Raw genomic sequence first — 17,623 nt, 5'->3', positions numbered from 1 at the left:
TGGCAACTTAACTAAAGCCATAATTTATCAGTAGAAATTTTCATGCTGAGTTCAGTGAGCAAGTCATGAAATCATGTCAGGCAGAGAAGGTTGTGGTATGGCTGTATAGCAAGGATCTGTCCTAGGCAAGCATTCAAGGATTTTAAAACAAAATTAAGTATCTGGGTTATGTGGCAGTTTCAAATGTACTCCTGCAGCAGTAGTGCAAGCCAATCTGATGTCAGGGAATCCTGCTCTACCTATTACTTTGAAAAGTTAGGCTTTGTAAATCTGGTCTACATCACATACAGATCTAGATCACCATGTTCTACTTATGGGATGAAAATGAAAAGGAAAAAAAAGACGCATCCTTTATTTCCCTTATAATAGCATTTCTGTCACTGAAATGTTTTCTCTACCTACTATTTCAGAATCTGCTGTTCAGAGCAGGTGTTTATGCCCTGTTTACTTCTCATATGTTCACATCATGCGTACGTGGCCTCTGCCATAACCATTCACATCTGGCATGGAAATATCACCTGTGGTGACATCACTTGGTGGTTCCTGTCAGATGCTGGCTGTGTGATGTCAGCACCAAAGATAGTTCTGGCAAAATAACTAACATCAGCTATTGTGTAAAGACCTCAGAGCAGAGGCTGTTAAAAATAAATAAACCTGGAGCGCGTGAGAAGCAAGAAGAGCTTTTAGTCCCATTGGATGATGCGTGAGGGGAGGAGCCTTTATGTTGCCAGCTGCAAAATTTCTTTACGCCAAAGTCAAGGTCTGCTATTGAATTTTACAATCATAGAGTCATTAAGATTGGAAAAGACCTGTTGGATCTCCAAGTCTGTCCCAAGCTCTCCCACCATACCCACTGACCATGTCCCTCGGTGCCACATCCCCATGGTTCTGGAACATCTCCAGGGATGGGGACTCTCCCACCTCCTTGGGCAGCTGTGCCGCTGCATCACCGCTCTTTCTGAGAAGAAACTGTGCTTAATACCCAACCTGAACCTCCCCTGGTGCAACTGAAGGCAACTACCTCTTGCCCTAAGGTGACCTATCACAGGGGGTTTTGGTTTGAGAAGCAGTGAAACTGAGGAGTGAAGCAGGATGGAAGGGTCACGTCGCCAGAGGAATATTAGGAATTTGTTATGAATTAGCTGGATGTGATGCTGGTGACTGTGAGCTGAGGAAACACAGCTGTAGAGCCATGGGTTGTGTGCCAAAATACTGTTAGCCAAGGCGGGAGCAAGCCTTGAGATACAGCACAGTTCTGTTCCATTGTGTCCAAGGGGGATAGCTCTGTAGTGCAGTGTAGTGTAGTAGAATTGTATGGTTTATTTGGCACAGTGAAAGGAAGGCCAAGGGATAGGTGATTCCTATGGTTCTATAGGGCTTCTCTCCTGAGACACTCCCGAGTGGGAAGGCAGTACGAGACAAAGGGAACAACCGAGCTGCGAACAGTCGGATACAGACACAATGCTCCTGATCAGCACAGTAGTGGGGAGCAAAGACTATTTCTACAACAATCCTCGGAGGAGTGGAAAATGGCGGTGAGTGGAGGCCCGGCGGAGCCGCTCTTCCCCTCGTCTCTATGGCCGCGCTGAGCGCGTTGGCGCCGCTCCCGCAGCGGCTCCGGGCGGCGCTGTATCCGCGGCGCCGTCTCGGTGGTGGCTCCGGGCGGCGGCGCTCTACACCGCGGCGGGGCCGTCTCGTTGGCCGGGCGGAGGGCGGGCTCGGGGAGCTATGGCGGCCGTGCGGGGCCTGCGGATCTCGGTGAAGGCGGAGGCAGCGGCGACTGCGGCAGAACCCCGCGGCCCGGAGCCTGAGCCGATGGAGGTGGAAGAAGGAGAGCTGGAGACCATCCCCGTGAGGCGTTCGCTCCGGGAGCTCATCCCGGTGAGGGACGGGCAGGGGGAGCGAAGGAGGGACCGACTCCTGAGGGGGGGCAGGGTACGTAGGGGCGGCCCTGAGGGCACCGGGGCGTTCCTGTGGGGGAGCAGGGGACCGCGGGGTGGTGGGGGGACGTGGTGGGGGGAGGGGGGGAGGCTGGGTGGTTCCTGAAGGGGTGGGGGAGAGAAGGGGGGAAAGGGAAGGATGTGGGGGGGGGGCTGTGGGGATATGGGGAGTGGAGGGTGGGCACCTGATGTGATGAGCGCGGGGGGTAACGGCCGAGGAGAGTGGGGATGCGAGCGGGAGGCGCCGGCAGTGTGGGCTTTGAGGATTTTTTCTTGTTCTCTTGTTCATTTTTTAACTCATTGTCCTCAGTGAAGTTCAGGTACGGTCAGGATGAACGCGTGAAAGTGGGTCGGAGTTGATCTCAACTCCTAAGCAGGCTCTTGTTCTGAAAACGCGTGTGGAAAAATGCTTGAGAACCTAATCTCTAATTAGCTGGTTGACCAACATGCTTCAGCTTCTACCAAATACGTGGCCTAAGAGACAGCAGCCTGCTGTATGCACGTCCTTGTGCTCCGTCACAAGGTGGTATTCTCGTTGGTTTTTTTTCCCACTGAAAAAATAGCATGTTTATTTTGCTCTGCCTGTATCTTTTAATATCTGCAACTTTAAGGGAAGTTTGATACTGAGAAAAGCTGTCAGGCTCGGTGTGAGACTGTTTTCTGAGACTGACCTACTTCCTAGAAAAAGTCCTTTAGCCAAATAATTAACAGAGTGCAAGTATAAACATCACGTTTATCCTTAGAGAGAGCAAGGCAAAACATGTTCCTCAGGCAGCAAACCTTCTCTGGGAGACGGTTCTGATGGTATCAGAATGAAGCAGTGCTGTCTTTAAACCTGCAAACAGCAGAAGGGACAGAGCTGGGTCACTGCTCCAGGGTTTGTGTTGTTCACTGCAGGCTTAGATTTCAGCAGTCTGGATTGGTGGAAATGAGTGTTATGTTTGTTTGTTTGTCATCATTGGCAATATTTGTTCTCATTAGTTTATATTTCTCTCTGTAGTTCTGTATCAAAGCAGTGATGTTCTCTATTGCTGTTTCTGGAAGCTGGCTTTAAAATAATGATAAAAAATAGAAGTGAAAGACCCTCCCTGAATTGTGGAAATGGTTTGATGGGGCTTTCCTCGAAACTGAAAATGGTAAATTTCAGGAGTCGCCTGTCTTTATAACATCACTGTTAAATCTGTTTGTGTTCTACAAGAAAAGTACACCTGAAACCAAAATTGCAAAAATTATTAAGGAAAGGTGTTAAATGACTTCTGCTGTATTGCTGAGATGAAGTAAAAAGCAGCCACAGGTACAGGGATTAAATATTGCAAAAGCACAGAGTCCTTGTAGAAGAGGAATTTTGGTTCACTTGATATGCTTTAGCTTGGATTGATGTAAGGGAAGTTAAGTGCTTGTGTATCTGTCCGTGTAGAGATGTGTCACTTGGAGTAAGGAGTCAAGGGGAAGAGGATGGTATTCTGGTAGGCCAGATCTGTTTTAGTGTGGCAGTTATGTCACTGACAGCGTTCACTGAGATTTCATTGTTGTTTTGCTTTGTTTCAGGACACTAGTAGGAGGTACGAAAACAAAGCTGGAAGTTTCATTACTGGAATAGATGTAACATCCAAGGTAATTTTGGTCCTGTGGTTCCTTGAAGTGTTTTAATTATTGCTACAGGAAAGAGGAAACGCTTGATTTCTTTCTGAGAGGCACGGAAGCTTGCCCTTATGAAAACATTATTTTCAGTAACTAGAGAATTCTCTGGATGTTGGTTGTGATCCACATCCAGGTAGGTTCTCTCTTGTAATTTTTAAGTAGCAGAATTTGCGTCCAAAACCTGACAATGTTTGTTTTGCTATGTCGTTGATGCTACTCAGTATTGCAAAACAAGTATTGCCCTTTGATACAAGTAACTTTTCTCTTTTATGAGTAACAGTATTTCAGTATTTTTAAAAGATGAATTTCCCAGGTGGAGAAAGTGCTTATTTTAAGGCAGGTATTTTTTTAATTTTTTTTTTTTTTTTGAGTGCAGTGCCTGTACATTTGTTAAGAAGGAAAAATAATCTTACTGTTCCATTGTGGAAGTTGAGCATGGGTTCAGAATAGCTCATTTTCCATGTGTTTTGATCCTCATTATTTTGCCAGACTTGCATTAAAAGTAATTAAAATGGCACAGTAAGGTTTCAGTGAATTCTTTTTGTGTTCTGAAACATACAGATCTCTTCAGAAATAACAGAATTATTAATATAGATTGTTGCTGCTTGGTCAATTGTATTTGAAATAACCAGTTATCCTTTGGTGTCACTTTCTGGGATGGCTGTCCTGATTCCTGTTTTGACTGCATCGTTTTGCTTTTTGCAGGAAGCAATTGAGAAAAAGGAACAAAGAGCAAAGCGCTTTCATTTTCGAGCTGAAGTGAATCTTGCCCAAAGAAACGTAGCTCTGGATCGGGACATGATGAAGAAAGGTATGAGTTTGTTCAACAATCAAGAAGGAAAGATCCCTTTATTTTCTTCCTCACAATTCCTTTACTTGATTTATACTATATTATTTCCTACGTCTCCCAAGGTTTTTCCCAGATAATTCTTAAGAGAAATCACATTTTTTCAAAAGCAATTTTATTTTAACATAATTACTTTTTAAACTACTTTATAATAATACATCTGACACCAGAAAAGAAAACGTTTTTTATTTTATTCAGCAGTGGCACTTAATGCTATGTGTCCAAGATCTGTCTTCTGCACCAGTGCTGCTTTTAGAATATTTAAAATCCTTGCAAAGGCCTTAGGCACTGTTTGTATGTGAGCTTAGGACTTTGTGTCCTGTGAATAGAAAGATCAGATTTCATGAGTGATGGCACACGTGCTGTAAGATGGCAAGCTGGACGTGCTGGAGTATGAGCAGACAATCTGAGAGATGTGCACGCACAACAGATTGGCATTTCTGGCATGCAGTTAGTTCCCAAGGCCTTTGTCCAGCTGGCAGCTTGGACCAACTGAGCTGAGGCCTGTAAAATCTATCCATGAGATGTGTGCAAAACTTGTACTGTGTCCTGGTTATGGGCCTCGTTTGTGTTATGTCTCTTTGGTGCTTAGTGGAAGTACTTCAATAGCATTTTAAAGAAAAGAAAGGGAAAAAAAAAGAACGTCTGTAAGGCAGCTTGATGCTTTTCAGTAGCTGCAGTTCCCAGTGCTTGCAGTGTTACAACCACCTTTCTTTTTAATTCCTAGTTAACGTTTTACAGTGTGGAATAACTCAAGTTCTAGTATTGTAGCATGGTGTACGTCATGCCTTGTTATGGTTGTTTTCCCTTTTGCTTATTTTAAACGTTTGCTTTATAAATCTGTATATTATGAACATAAAAGCTTGCTTTGTAGAAATGAGTGTCAGTTTTATCTCTCTTCCTCATTATAGCAATTCCTAAAGTGAGACTGGACACAATTTACATTTGTGGGGTGGATGAAATGAGTACACAGGATATCTTTGCCTATTTCAAAGAGTATCCTCCTGCTCATATTGAGTGGTTAGATGATACTTCATGTAAGTAAATGGAATTTTTTGTCGTTCTTAATCTTTGATATCAGTAGTAGCTGTACCTTAGATGTCTTTGTGGCTTTGTCTGTTTCTCTTTCATTAACCTTAGCCAAAAGAGATTTAGAAGGAAAGAATTAATAGCATGTGGTAAAAATCAAACCCACTGTCTGAATGAGTATTTAGAAAGAAAATGATTTAAAAATGACCTAAATTGCTTACCATTACTGACATTGAAGGAGACTGAAATAAATACATTGGTAGCTAGGAGCATGGCCAGTGATCAGACTGTCAAGAAAGGAGAGTCTTTTTTGCAGACTGTGAATTGAATTCATTACAAGTTAAAGTGGAATTGTTCAAAATGTGGTGGTCTAATTAATATAGTTAGGAGCGCTGAAGAGGGAAGATAACTTGCTTCTCTATGCACCAGTTATGTGGCTCTTAGAAAATGAAACAAAGAAAACATGATGAGCAACCTTTTGTTAACAAACTGAAATTACCAGAAACGGACAACATAAAGTAGCTTGCCAGTTCTGAAGTGGGAAAAAATGGTCTACAATGCGATTTTGCTTACATTTTGGCACAAATACTGCATCTTCTTGTAAGTGTCACAGAGGATGGGGTCCTGAGAGGAAATGAATTAACTGTATGTACCTAGAGAGGTTGTTACAGTTTCGTGCTGGGAGGGAGCAGACTTGTTGCTAAATTTGTTTAGTTCCTTCTTAGGGAGGACTTAGTGGGTGGAGGAAGGTGGCTGATGAATGAGGCAGGCATTGATCGGAAAGGGAATGCAAATTCACATAGCAAGGCTGTTGTGAGGAGTATGCATGCAGTGAGATTGCCAGAAAGATAAAAGGTTGTTGACAGTCATGCTTTCCTCAGTGATACTAAAGACTGTACAAGAGCTGTTTGCTACAGCTGGGACTGCGTCATGGAACTGGAGCTCTACGAGTGTCTGGTGGCTAGAAATCCTGTAAATTAAACAATGGGAAAGAGAAGTTGGAACTGTTTTCTTTAGCAGCATGGCTGAATTCTGCAGGTTGATAGCATGGTTCCCTGGCATGACTGTGAAGGGATTGTGTTCAACTGCAAGACAAAAGATACGGTGTACTCTAAGTAAAAGTAGCTTTGAAGTCCCTATACCTTACAACTTGGTACGCTGCCACAAGCTGACAGAACATTTGAAATACAGTGAGCCCTGGGTAGTCATATGCAGTAAAGAGCTGCTAGATGAACCCGTGATGGTGCCAGCCAAGTGCACAGGTTAAACTTTATATCTGCATTTAGAAGATTATTTCATTATCCCTTTTCTTAAATGTTGCCCGAGTGAATTTAGCATGAAACTGGAATGAACTTGCAGTCCAAAAGTGAGAACTTCAGAGCTGTAGTGGTGCTTTACTCATTTGTAGTTAAAACGCATCCATTTCAGTGATCAGGCTCCGTGCTGTGTTTGGGTTTGCATCCCAGTACATGAGTATAATGGTGCATTGTTGCACCTGGATGCAACGGGCATTGTTATGAAAACTATTTTTGGTGAAAATATGAGGAAAAAAGCATTGACTTTTCAGCACATATTTGTGTCACAGCGTGACAAAACACGTAACGTTCCCAACTGAATTGCATCTCAACATGTCTTGCTTCAAAAGTGAATTTAGACTGCTCTGTATTTCAAACTGGTGAACATAAAATGAGAAAGGCTTTGAAAATCTGGAGATGTCAAGAGCAGGTAGGCATACGTGAATAAAAAATCAGTAGCCAGACATAGAAATTACTGTCTGGATATTCTTTGCAATAGCCCTCGTTCAGTATTGTAATGTTTTTTGCTCTAACATATATGTGTGTGTGTGTGTGTGGTTATGTGTTTTGGTGGGTTTGGTTATGATCAGTTGTGTGTTTTTGTAACAAGATGAAAGCTGTGTGTCCCCCAGGTGAGCAAGAGTTAAAGAATAGGAATTCCCTTACAAGGGGTGTATCTGATTACATTTTAGTCATGTCATGTTATAAGAATATTTCTGAACTTCTGTTTGCAGTTTCCCTCCAGTAAGGCAGTGCATGTAACTACTTGTTTACACAAACTGCATTTTATTTTTGTATATGTTTCTATCTATATATCATAGGCAATGTGGTCTGGCTTGATGAAGTAACAGCAACACGGGCTCTAATAAACATGAGTTCCTTTCCTGATCAAGAGAAACCAAAAGGCAGAGAAAACAATGAAGAGAAGACAGCTGAAAAAAGCAAGAAAGGTAGGTGAGATATGCATATACAGATGTTATCTAATTAAATCAATTAAAGTTTAAACTTGTGCTTGGGTACTGCGTAATCTAAATTACTGAAGGAGCTTCTATCATATAGTTTCAGGTAAATGTATTCTGCCACTTTAAAAAAGGCTTTCATCTTGGAAACCTTTTGAAGAAACTACTTCTTAAAAGGTGGGTTGGAGCTAGACCAAAAGCAGTAATTTGGTGGATACCAAGCATGTTAGACGCAAGGTCAAGTTCAGATCTAGTATTTATAGTGGCACACGTTGCACAGAAATATATCTGTGTTCTGTGTATGCAAAGGCAGTGGGAGGATGGATACTTTAACTATGGAAAATAGCAGGTGTAAGAAAATGTCCTGCTTTTGAAATACCATGGTTTATTCCTTGGTTTGATCCCACGCCATCATTCACATGCACCATTCGCACTGCTGTATTAATGCATCACCTCAGTGCTGTGTATATCATGTCTAAATTTGACTGCTTTACTTTCAAGACAGTAGTGCTCTGAAAGGTCAGTTATAAAAGAGCAAAGCAGCCAACGTACAGCTCAGAGTTGTGATGAATTTGGTATCTGAATGCCTTAGTTGTAAATTCATTCTAGAGGTGTAAATTAAGAGTCAGACCAAGGTGATAAATTGTTTGAAAGTACTGTCCTGAAGAGTACAAAGTGAAGGGGGGTGTTTTATTTATGAACTCTTCTCAGATTTTGCTTAAACGTGCATTTGAACAAAATGCAAATGGACAGTCTCTCTATTTTGTATTCACAGTTCTATGAAAAGCTTTTTTATAAAATTTGGGCTTTAAACTTGTGGATGCTTCTAACTCATTCCCTTTTCTTCTTGTTGCTTTTCTCTACAATGCAGTGACTCCTCTGCCATTCATGTGACTAAAATATTGATAATGCTTCAAGTAAGATTTGTTACAAAGTTTTTTGGAGATTAGTGAATGTTTTGTTTAAACAAAGCATAAAGATATGTATATTAATCTTGTTGGTTACAGTGTACATATTACATCATCAAAATCATGTCATCTAAATTCCTCCTATGTAAACTTATTCACCTGTTGAGCTGGAAAGGTGGGATGTTGGATGGAGTATGAGCTGTGCGGATTACATGCTAAGTTGTGAGGTGCATTCAGATATGCTGAAGTAATCTGGCTTAGTTACGTTTCTTTTCTAGGTAAGAGCTTGAGGTCTATCTAGACATTGAGGGTTGCAGGAGACTGGTCTTTACAGTGAGAAGCTAATATGAAAAAAATATTTGCAGGCTATCTCCAATAGAAGTCAATTAACATTTGATTTTGGCCAGTTTGTCTATTGAAGTTCTCTCTTTGGAGTCAGATTGGTTAATTGTGTTTACTTTTTTCTTTGAACTTGGGTGTAGTTGTCAAATTTTTTTGAACAGCCATGGCTCCCTGTTAGAGGTTGTCAAGTCCAGTCTGAGGAGATTGAAGATAAGGAGCTGTGAAATACAGAAGAGAGTTTTTTCAGTCGTATGTCTATTTTAGAAGGCTCAAAAAAAATTCCAATAACAATTTTCTTCCCATGAACTAAAAAAAAACCCACAAAAAACCAACAAAAGAAAACCTGAAAAACCTGTGCAGGCAGCTTGTAGTATGCATAGTTCTGGAAGTGTGTACTCTTCCATTAGCTATGTCACTTCAGAACTAAGTCACTGGGATTTTCCAGATCTCCTGGAAGATGTAAGCTTTTGAGTAGTAACCTTTTTCACGCTGTGAATATTGGATACCTGCAGGTACTTACAGCATTTGGAAGGGAGGCAGTAGGAAACAGGCTTTGGTATGCCTTTTGCATTCCATCTCTTGCTGATCTCTGTCATACTCTAAAATTGCAGTGCAATTTCATTTGCTTTCAGATAAGTAAACTGATAATCCATGCGTGCTACCTCAGGCACTTACCTGTACAGAGTCTGTGTAGTTTATGTTATTCTGTGCTCATTTGTGTGCGTCAGATTTCTGTAGGCGTTCACTTGTTTTGATTACTCTCTAGGTTGCGCAGAAGAATGGATAACACCATCAGTTTGATTTCAGAGACTGTAGATAATAATATTTAAATGAACTGGAGCATTAAAATCTAGATTTCTTTTCCCAATTATTTTCCTCTTCAGAAAAACAGGAGGAAAGTTCTGATGAGGAGACAGAAGAAGGAGAGGTTGAGGACGAGAATCCAAGTGACATTGAGGTCAGTATAGAAAGAAAATGAAAACCTCATTATGGAAGTTTTGCCCTCACTGATGTAAAGTATTAGTAACATTATAGTTTTTACCATATATGCTCATAATTCACAATTTAATTATCAAAGTAAATTAGATGGGGAAATGACAGGAAGTGCAGACATGCTGCTGGTGAGAGTAGCTTCATAAAAGTGCTTTGTGAACGTAAATTTTGAAGACTGATAGGGCAGCCAGCACATAAGAGCTAGGCTGGCTGCTCTATCCTGTTGACAGGAGACAATGAAAGAAAAATAGTGAAAGGCAGCAGTCTTTCAGTATAGAAGGTAGTGTGTAAAGTGGAAAAAAAAAGGGGATTTAGGCTGCCCATAGCTTTGTGTGTGCATCAGCATACATGTTGATGTTTTCTAAGTAGTTTAATCTTCACTGTTTGAATACATCTAATGGGTGTAATGAGTATTTGCTTTAGGAATGGCTCAGTGAACACTCACCCAGGTGATGGAAATCTGAATTTTAGCTTATAGAAAGCAGTTATAAATAAAAAATAATGCCTGTAAGTCACTGTGTGAGGGCAGGAGAACCCATTGGTTAAACCACTTGCAGATGAAACAAACAAACAAAAGAAATGAATTTGTTCTTTTTCAGTGTCCAAGTTAATTTATTTTCTTAATTTCAGTCATACTGTAGTTTTATTTGAAAATTTATTTCATTTAACAATCTGAAAAAAAATATTATGAAGGAAGAGAGAAAGATATTTTAAACCTTTTGTCAAAGGATTTTAAAAATACTTAAGAGATTTGTCAAGAAAGAAGTAGAGTTAGTCTGAACAGAATTTGAGAAGTAAATTACTTAATAACCAGGGGATTGCTTCTCTGCAAGCAGTCCATTTTCATTCAGAAGTAATTTTATTTTTGAGTCCAAAATACCTTTTTTGCCCCCAAAGTTGGATGCCCTCACCCAGGTAGAAGAGGATTCTCTCCTGCGTAATGATCTTCGCCCTGCCAATAAACTGGCTAAAGGAAACAAGCTATTCATGAGATTTGCTACTAAAGGTAAATGAACAGCTTAACAAGCATAATGAATTAGTTGCTTGTTGCAGTTTTATTTGTTGACTAATTAATTACCTGAAGTACCTAATTTTTATATGCAAAATTGTTAGTTTTTTTGCTAATTATTACACATTTAATGTGTGAATTAAATCTAGTTCATGTTGTCTGAAGATTATTGTACCTAAAATATTATCTTGGGTTCAGGGCATTCTTCCCAATACCATAGAATAGGTTTTATAACACACTTCTCAACAGAGGTAAATATTACATTTTATAAATATGAAAATCATTTGAGATGTTTATGAGGTTTTGATGGAAATTGCTGCTTAATACAGTTGAGATATTAAATTATATTTATGAATAAAATGAAAATGCGTATAATTTCTGGGCCGTGTGGAAGGTGAAAGATCCATAAAGAAAAGAAAGGTCAGGAATAAGGTAAGTATAGCCTCCAGCAGTTGCAGTGGGATGTAATGCTCCTTTAAGCTGATATGCAGAAACTCAGAGTCTCCTTAGTATTGGGCACAAAAAAAACTGTGCTGGTAGGAGAAATTTCAGTTGAGTTGTCAGCAAAATTGTATCATTCAGGAAGGAAATTGAAATGATATGGATCTGTAAGAAATAGCCTTCCTTTCACTCTCTCTGTGTCTGACTGGATGCTAGTGAGGTATATTTTATGAGGAAAGGAAATATTCCTTTAATGTTTGTTTGTTTTATCAGATGACAAAAAAGAACTGGGAGCTGCAAGGAGAAGCCAGTATTACATGAAGTATGGCAATCCAAATTATGGAGGCATGAAGGGGATTCTTAGTAATTCTTGGTGAGTGCAGGAGTGGAGGACTTGGAATGCTGTAGATATTCAGACAAGGTGGTTCAGAAGTGTTGTAGATTTTTTTTTTTCCTTTTGGTCTCTGTAGATACTTCTGAAGGGTGAATAATGTTTTTGCAAAGTGATGATATATATTTGCTAGGGGAATATTTTGTTGTGAAAGTAAAAAGTTTTGTATTCAGAACACGCAAGCAGAACAGGTCTCTGGCGTAAATGCATTTGTCTGTTATTAAAGTGAGTGATAATCACAAATGCTTAATCCAGGATTGATTACAGCTCAGGGGTTTTTTTTGTGATATGGTGTTTCAGGAAACGAAGATACCATTCACGTCGAATCCATCGGGATGTGATAAAGAAAAGGACACTTATTGGGGATGATGTTGGTTTGACTCCTCCTTACAAACATCGTCATTCAGGTAATTGCTGACAGTATGTCAGACCTGTACGAGTGTAACTGGGGAAGTGGAGGGCTGGAAAGGACCTTGAATCCTGTCTTGTCTAATATCATTCAGTACATGCAAGTGAGGTGTACTTCAAAAAAATAACCCATTATTAAATTGCAAATGAAAGGTTTCCAAGAAATGTTAAAGCAAAACCTTTGTGCTGCTCTTTGCCTTACCAAAATATCTGCTGCTTTTCTAAAAAACTAATGTAACATGAAATCCTGGACATGGAGGCAACAGCATCAGGGGCAAAGAGAAGGGATAAATACTTCTAAACTTCAGTTTCCTTTACTTGCTATTTCAGTTCTTCTTCTGTATGATAAAACAAGCTGTTGATATGGAATGATCAAGATTAGGAAATACTTTTTAATTAGACTTCATCTGCTCCCTAAGGTAGGGGGATGTGCGTTAGAAAAATAATTGGGGTAAAAAATCTTTGCTGCCTTATGAAATAAAGTTTGCGTACTGCACGTACTTAAGTTACATTTAAATCACTGTGATGAATTTGTACTGATGATGGATGCATTCTTTTTGGCATTACTACTTACAGGAGTTGAGAGGATTCTCGTGAGCCAGCAGTTGTCACATTAAGCCCTGCAAAATCATAGAAATTGTTTAGTTGAGGAAGTATGAACTGCCCTGCAACAGCAGGCAGTTATACCTTCTATGTTGAGTCCAGCTACGTGCTTGAGCAGTATTCTGAGATAGTGGAACACAATGGGGTTTTTTTATCCTGTAGCAATCCCTCTTAGATTATTCTGTAGTATAGATTCCTCTTAGAATATTTTTCAAAATATTCCCTTTTTAGCCTTGAATAGTTATTTCTACAAAGACTCACTTCTATTGCTTCATTTCTTTACAATAATAATTTTCTGCCTTGTTCTTATCTATAATAAATGATAAAGTTTCTCAGAATAAGTTTGTTTTGCTACAGGCTTGGTAAATGTTCCTGAGGAGCCTATTGAGGAGGAAGAGGAGGAGGAAGAAGTTCAGGATATGGATGAAGATGACAGAGTTGTTGTAGAGTACCGTGATGATCTACAACCTTTAAAACAGTCCCGTGACCGCGGTACGGCGAGACGATCAAGTGCGAGCGCATCTGATTCTGATGAAATGGACTATGATCTTGAACTGAAAATGATATCAACCCCCTCTCCCAAAAAGAGCATGAAAATGACAATGTATGCAGATGAAGTGGAATCACAACTGAAAAATATTAGGTAAAGGTTTCTTATTCTTTAAACAGTGACAAGGCATTTTAAATGTAATCGGTGACAGTGCCCTCAAGCTTAAAGGCATACTGTTGAAGCTGCTATTTCAATTCTTAACGTTATTTTGCAGTTGACATTTTAGAGGTGAAATGCAGAATAAAGAAAAGCCTATATCAGTCTTTTCTTTCCAATTAACATTTTTAAAACACTGCTTCCTTGGTAGATTTCTGTAACCCAGCATCAAGATGATAATAAAGCTCAAAGTGGAATCAGTGGGGAAGTAAGCAAGCAAGCAAAACTTAAGTTCTTGCATTTCATAGGTAGGCCAGCCAACCTCAGGTGTAGATGAAGAAAAGTAATTTATGTTCATTGTGAACCTGTTAACTACATGTATTGTAGACAATCAAAATAATTTTAAAATATATCCCTTTGGTGGTATGAGTCATAACGATTCATTATAACAATTCATTATAATGTCAGATCTTTTACCAATTCTGAGGTTATTCATTTGCTTTCAATTTTGACCCAGAGGGCACAGCCTTACAGAGACAAGCTTGATGTCTGCCTTGTAACAGATATTGAGGAGTTCATGTGATCAAAGTTAGACTTTGGATTCCGACTGAAAGACATGCTCATATAAGTAACATTGCTGGTTCTTTTTGTTTGCTTTTTACCTCTGTTTCTCAGTAGTGCAATCCTAATAACACTGTTTTTATAATTTTACACACAAGATTTGAGACGTATACTGGTTTGCATTTTGTTTAAAGGACTTTATTATTGTTTTATTCAGGAATTCCATGCGAGCAGATAGCATAGCAAGCAGTAATGTGAAAAACAGAATTGGCAGTAAAGGATTATCAGACAAAGTTGTAGATGTAAGACTACTGTTAGAAGAAAAACGTCAGAATAATAATGGGCTGCGCCAGCCAAACAGCATTGTAAAATCAGGTAATTTGAAACTCTTACTCTGTGCAGATTTATGACTGTCATATTAATAATTGATGTACTCATTTCACATCAGTCCTCCAATGCAACTTACAAACGTGAGGAAATCCAGTTCAGCAGCAGTTTCTGCATTCGTATGGTTAATTTTTGCTCACTAAGAGGCAGAGTTAGAGATTGCTTTGGGGGAAAAGTAAAGTACATTTAAGTGAAAGAGTGGCATTTGCTTTTATCTAATTTCTTTGCCTGCATCTATACCCTCCCCACACACACACTTTGTCTGTTTTGATTTGCTTACTCACTGAGGCAGATTCTGTATGACATGGGAACCTATACTGGGGGGGAGCTCATGAAACTTGAAGGCTTGAAACTCAACTGAAACTTGAGGCATTAACTATATGAAATATTACTATATGGAAACATATATGTCTATACATGTATATATGTGTGTTTGGAAGTATTTTTTCAAATAGCAGTTTTTATTTTATGTTAATTGACTTGCTTTTTTAGATGCAGGCATGTGTAATTTCAGCTATTTCTGACACAGATAATTCTCTGGATACTATCTGTCTGATCATGGGTTAAGTGTCAGTATATTTAGCATTTGTGTATTCTTATTTCCATTTTATTCTGTAATATATTAACAGATACTACAACTCCAGGGCAGAGTGTCTATAATCTGAAAAATTAAAGCCAAAGGTATAACAGTTATCTTAGAGTCATACCTCATGCTGGATACATATTTGCTGGGCTGCTAAACAAATGCAACAAGCCATGGAATAACTGCTAGTTTTTTTGTCATCTGGACAAAATATAACCTGAAACATTAAATACAGAATGTATTGTCAAAGAACAGTGAAATCTGGATAACATTTTATTGCAAGCCTTGTCAAGACTAAAATCTGAATATGAGGGACTTAATGAAAAGAATATAGAAAAGATAAGAGCATTTGTCTCGTTCTGATTTCTATGAAGTGTGTGATGAGCATCAAATTAACTGTCAGAACTAAAGTAAATGTAATGCGATTTTTGTTGTTTTAATCACTGAAAATATCCCTAGATGTGCGGCAACGACTGGGAAAAAGACCACATTCTCCAGAAGTTAAACCTCCAAGCAGTATCTCTGCTCCTCGCAGGGAACCAATATCAGATGTACACAGCCGGCTAGGAATCCCCAAGCAGGATGTAAAAGGCCTCTACTCTGACACCAGAGAGAAGAAATCAGGTTGGTTTTGTGGTGCAGTGCAAGTTTAAAGAAATGCAGTATGTTCCTGCTATTTTTAAAAGTGCTTGTTTTTCATCTAATTAGGTAATTTATGGACCCGATTAGGGTCTGCCCTGAAGACCCAAGAAAAGACTTCAGATAAACCTGAAAACTCCGTGGCAGCTCCTGAGGAAGATGATTCAGAACTCCAACGGGTTTGGGGTGCTCTCATTAAGGAAAAAGAGGAGTCTCGACAAAAAAAGAGTCGATTGGATAATTTACCATCTCTACAAATTGAAATCAGCCGAGAAAGCAGTTCTGGATCAGATACTGAATCATGATTTTACATTTTGATCCTCAAGGTTGTGACTCTGCAGTGTGGCAAGATTTCTTTTGCCCAAAAGCTGAACACTGGCAAAGACTCTGCAGTGAAGGTTCCAGAAATGTGTCAGTTCCTTTTATACAAAAACAGAGATGCATATGCCACTTGAAACCTAAAGCATTCATGTTTGTCTGGAGTCTGTGGTTGGCCCTGTGTTATGTAGGGCGTTGTCATATATGTTAATTACAGCAAACCTGTAGTTAATTCTAGCCAAACACTTTTCCCTAAATTCTGAATTTAAAAGAAGAGGGAGAAATACTCTGTATTTTTAAGAAGACTTTTTTGTTCTTAATATTTTTAACATGGAATCTTTTAACAAAATATTTTACACACTTCATCCAAAGAACGGGGCATTGCACAGTCAACACCATTGCCTTGCCCTTCTGGCACTTACCATCACCTTTCATCTTAAAGTAATAACAATAATGCTTCCTGGGTAAGCAGCCAGCAAGGATAAAGCATAGAGGGACTGTGACATTCCCTTCCTCCAAAATAATGAATGTAAATCAAATGTTGTAGTACACTGAGGTTTCATACGGTATCCATATAGCATCACTGCTCTCAAAGATTTCCTTTATTGGTTTGGGTGGTAGTGTGTTCTGCTGTAGCAAGGATTGCAGTGTTTCAGACTGCAAAGCTGGAGGGTTGAGAGAATTGTGCAAATTCCTGAAGGTTTTTCTTACCTTTTTTTTCCTTTTTTTTTTCTAGTTACAAATTGAGAAATCATATTTCTCTCATTCAGCTGTTTTATGTGTTGAAGAAATCTAACCGTTTAAAAACTTACTTTTTTTATATCTGTGGAAATTTCCTGTTGGCCATGGTGAAAAAAAGCTATAGTGATGTTTTCCTATGTGCTGTTTAACTATACATATATATAACTGAAAGAGAAAAGGAAAACTATAGGATCACTGTCCTATGTCAATATTTTTGAGTGTTCTTGTATAGTACATGTGGATGTGCACATGGTTGACTTGTTACATTCAGCTTTTTTTTTTTTTACCTGCATATCCTCTCTACATAAAAGTTTGATCAGAGTGCAGCTGCAATTTTTTCTTCTTGTTGCCTGTGGCATAACTTCTGATTGCCAGTAATTCTGAATGAGGAATAATGATAGCACGTCATGTTCTGCTCAGCAGAACAGGTGGCAAAAAACGTGGTCTGCTATGTTTTTGACAGTGTGAAGACATTTGCTTTGTCTTCAGGACTGTTCATCCTGGTGAAGAGGATGTTTGGGGGGAGGGATAGGGGGGATTTTATCACTGTATATAAATACCTGAAGGGAGAATGCAAAGAGAGAGCTGTGCTATTTTCAGTGGTGCCCAGCGTTAGGATAAGTCACAGAAGGCACAAACTGGAACACAAGAGTTTCTGTCTGAACTTCAGGAAGCACTTCTTTACTCTCTGGATGGTGGAGCACTGGCTGTGCACAGGTTGTGGAGTCTCCTTGGAGCTGTCAGAAGCTGCCTGGATACGCTCTGGGTGGCCCTGTTCATGCAGGGGTTGACAGGTGACCTCCAGATGTCCCTTCCATGCTCAACCATTTTGTGATTCTGTCCCTACTTCTCAGGTTCTGTCAGTCCAAAATGTCTGTAAATCTCTCTTCCCCTGTCTGCCTTTTAGCATATTTTTTTCCTCTCTTCCTCTCTTTGTTCCAT

At 39.5% G+C, this 17,623-nt stretch overlaps 1 protein-coding gene across 1 annotated transcript; it reads left to right on the top strand.

Annotated features, from left to right (window-relative positions):
- The first annotated feature begins 1,714 nt into the window (after window positions 1-1,714).
- NCBP3 (nuclear cap binding subunit 3) lies at window positions 1,715-17,007 on the top strand. The gene is made up of 13 exons (XM_065731818.1): window positions 1,715-1,881; window positions 3,489-3,554; window positions 4,287-4,392; window positions 5,340-5,465; window positions 7,574-7,702; window positions 9,846-9,919; window positions 10,852-10,960; window positions 11,678-11,777; window positions 12,096-12,202; window positions 13,164-13,449; window positions 14,231-14,388; window positions 15,443-15,607; window positions 15,692-17,007. The coding sequence occupies exons 1-13, from the start codon at window positions 1,729-1,731 to the stop codon at window positions 15,925-15,927; spliced, it is 1,815 nt and encodes a 604-aa protein (XP_065587890.1). The 5' UTR covers window positions 1,715-1,728; the 3' UTR covers window positions 15,928-17,007.
- Window positions 17,008-17,623: the final 616 nt, after the last annotated feature.

The sequence above is a fragment of the Cyrtonyx montezumae genome, unplaced genomic scaffold (assembly GCF_038088225.1).
Source record: "Cyrtonyx montezumae isolate F1298 unplaced genomic scaffold, pur_monq_1.0 scaffold_15, whole genome shotgun sequence".
NCBI lineage: Eukaryota > Metazoa > Chordata > Aves > Galliformes > Odontophoridae > Cyrtonyx > Cyrtonyx montezumae.
This window is presented reverse-complemented; position numbering and strand designations above follow the sequence as displayed.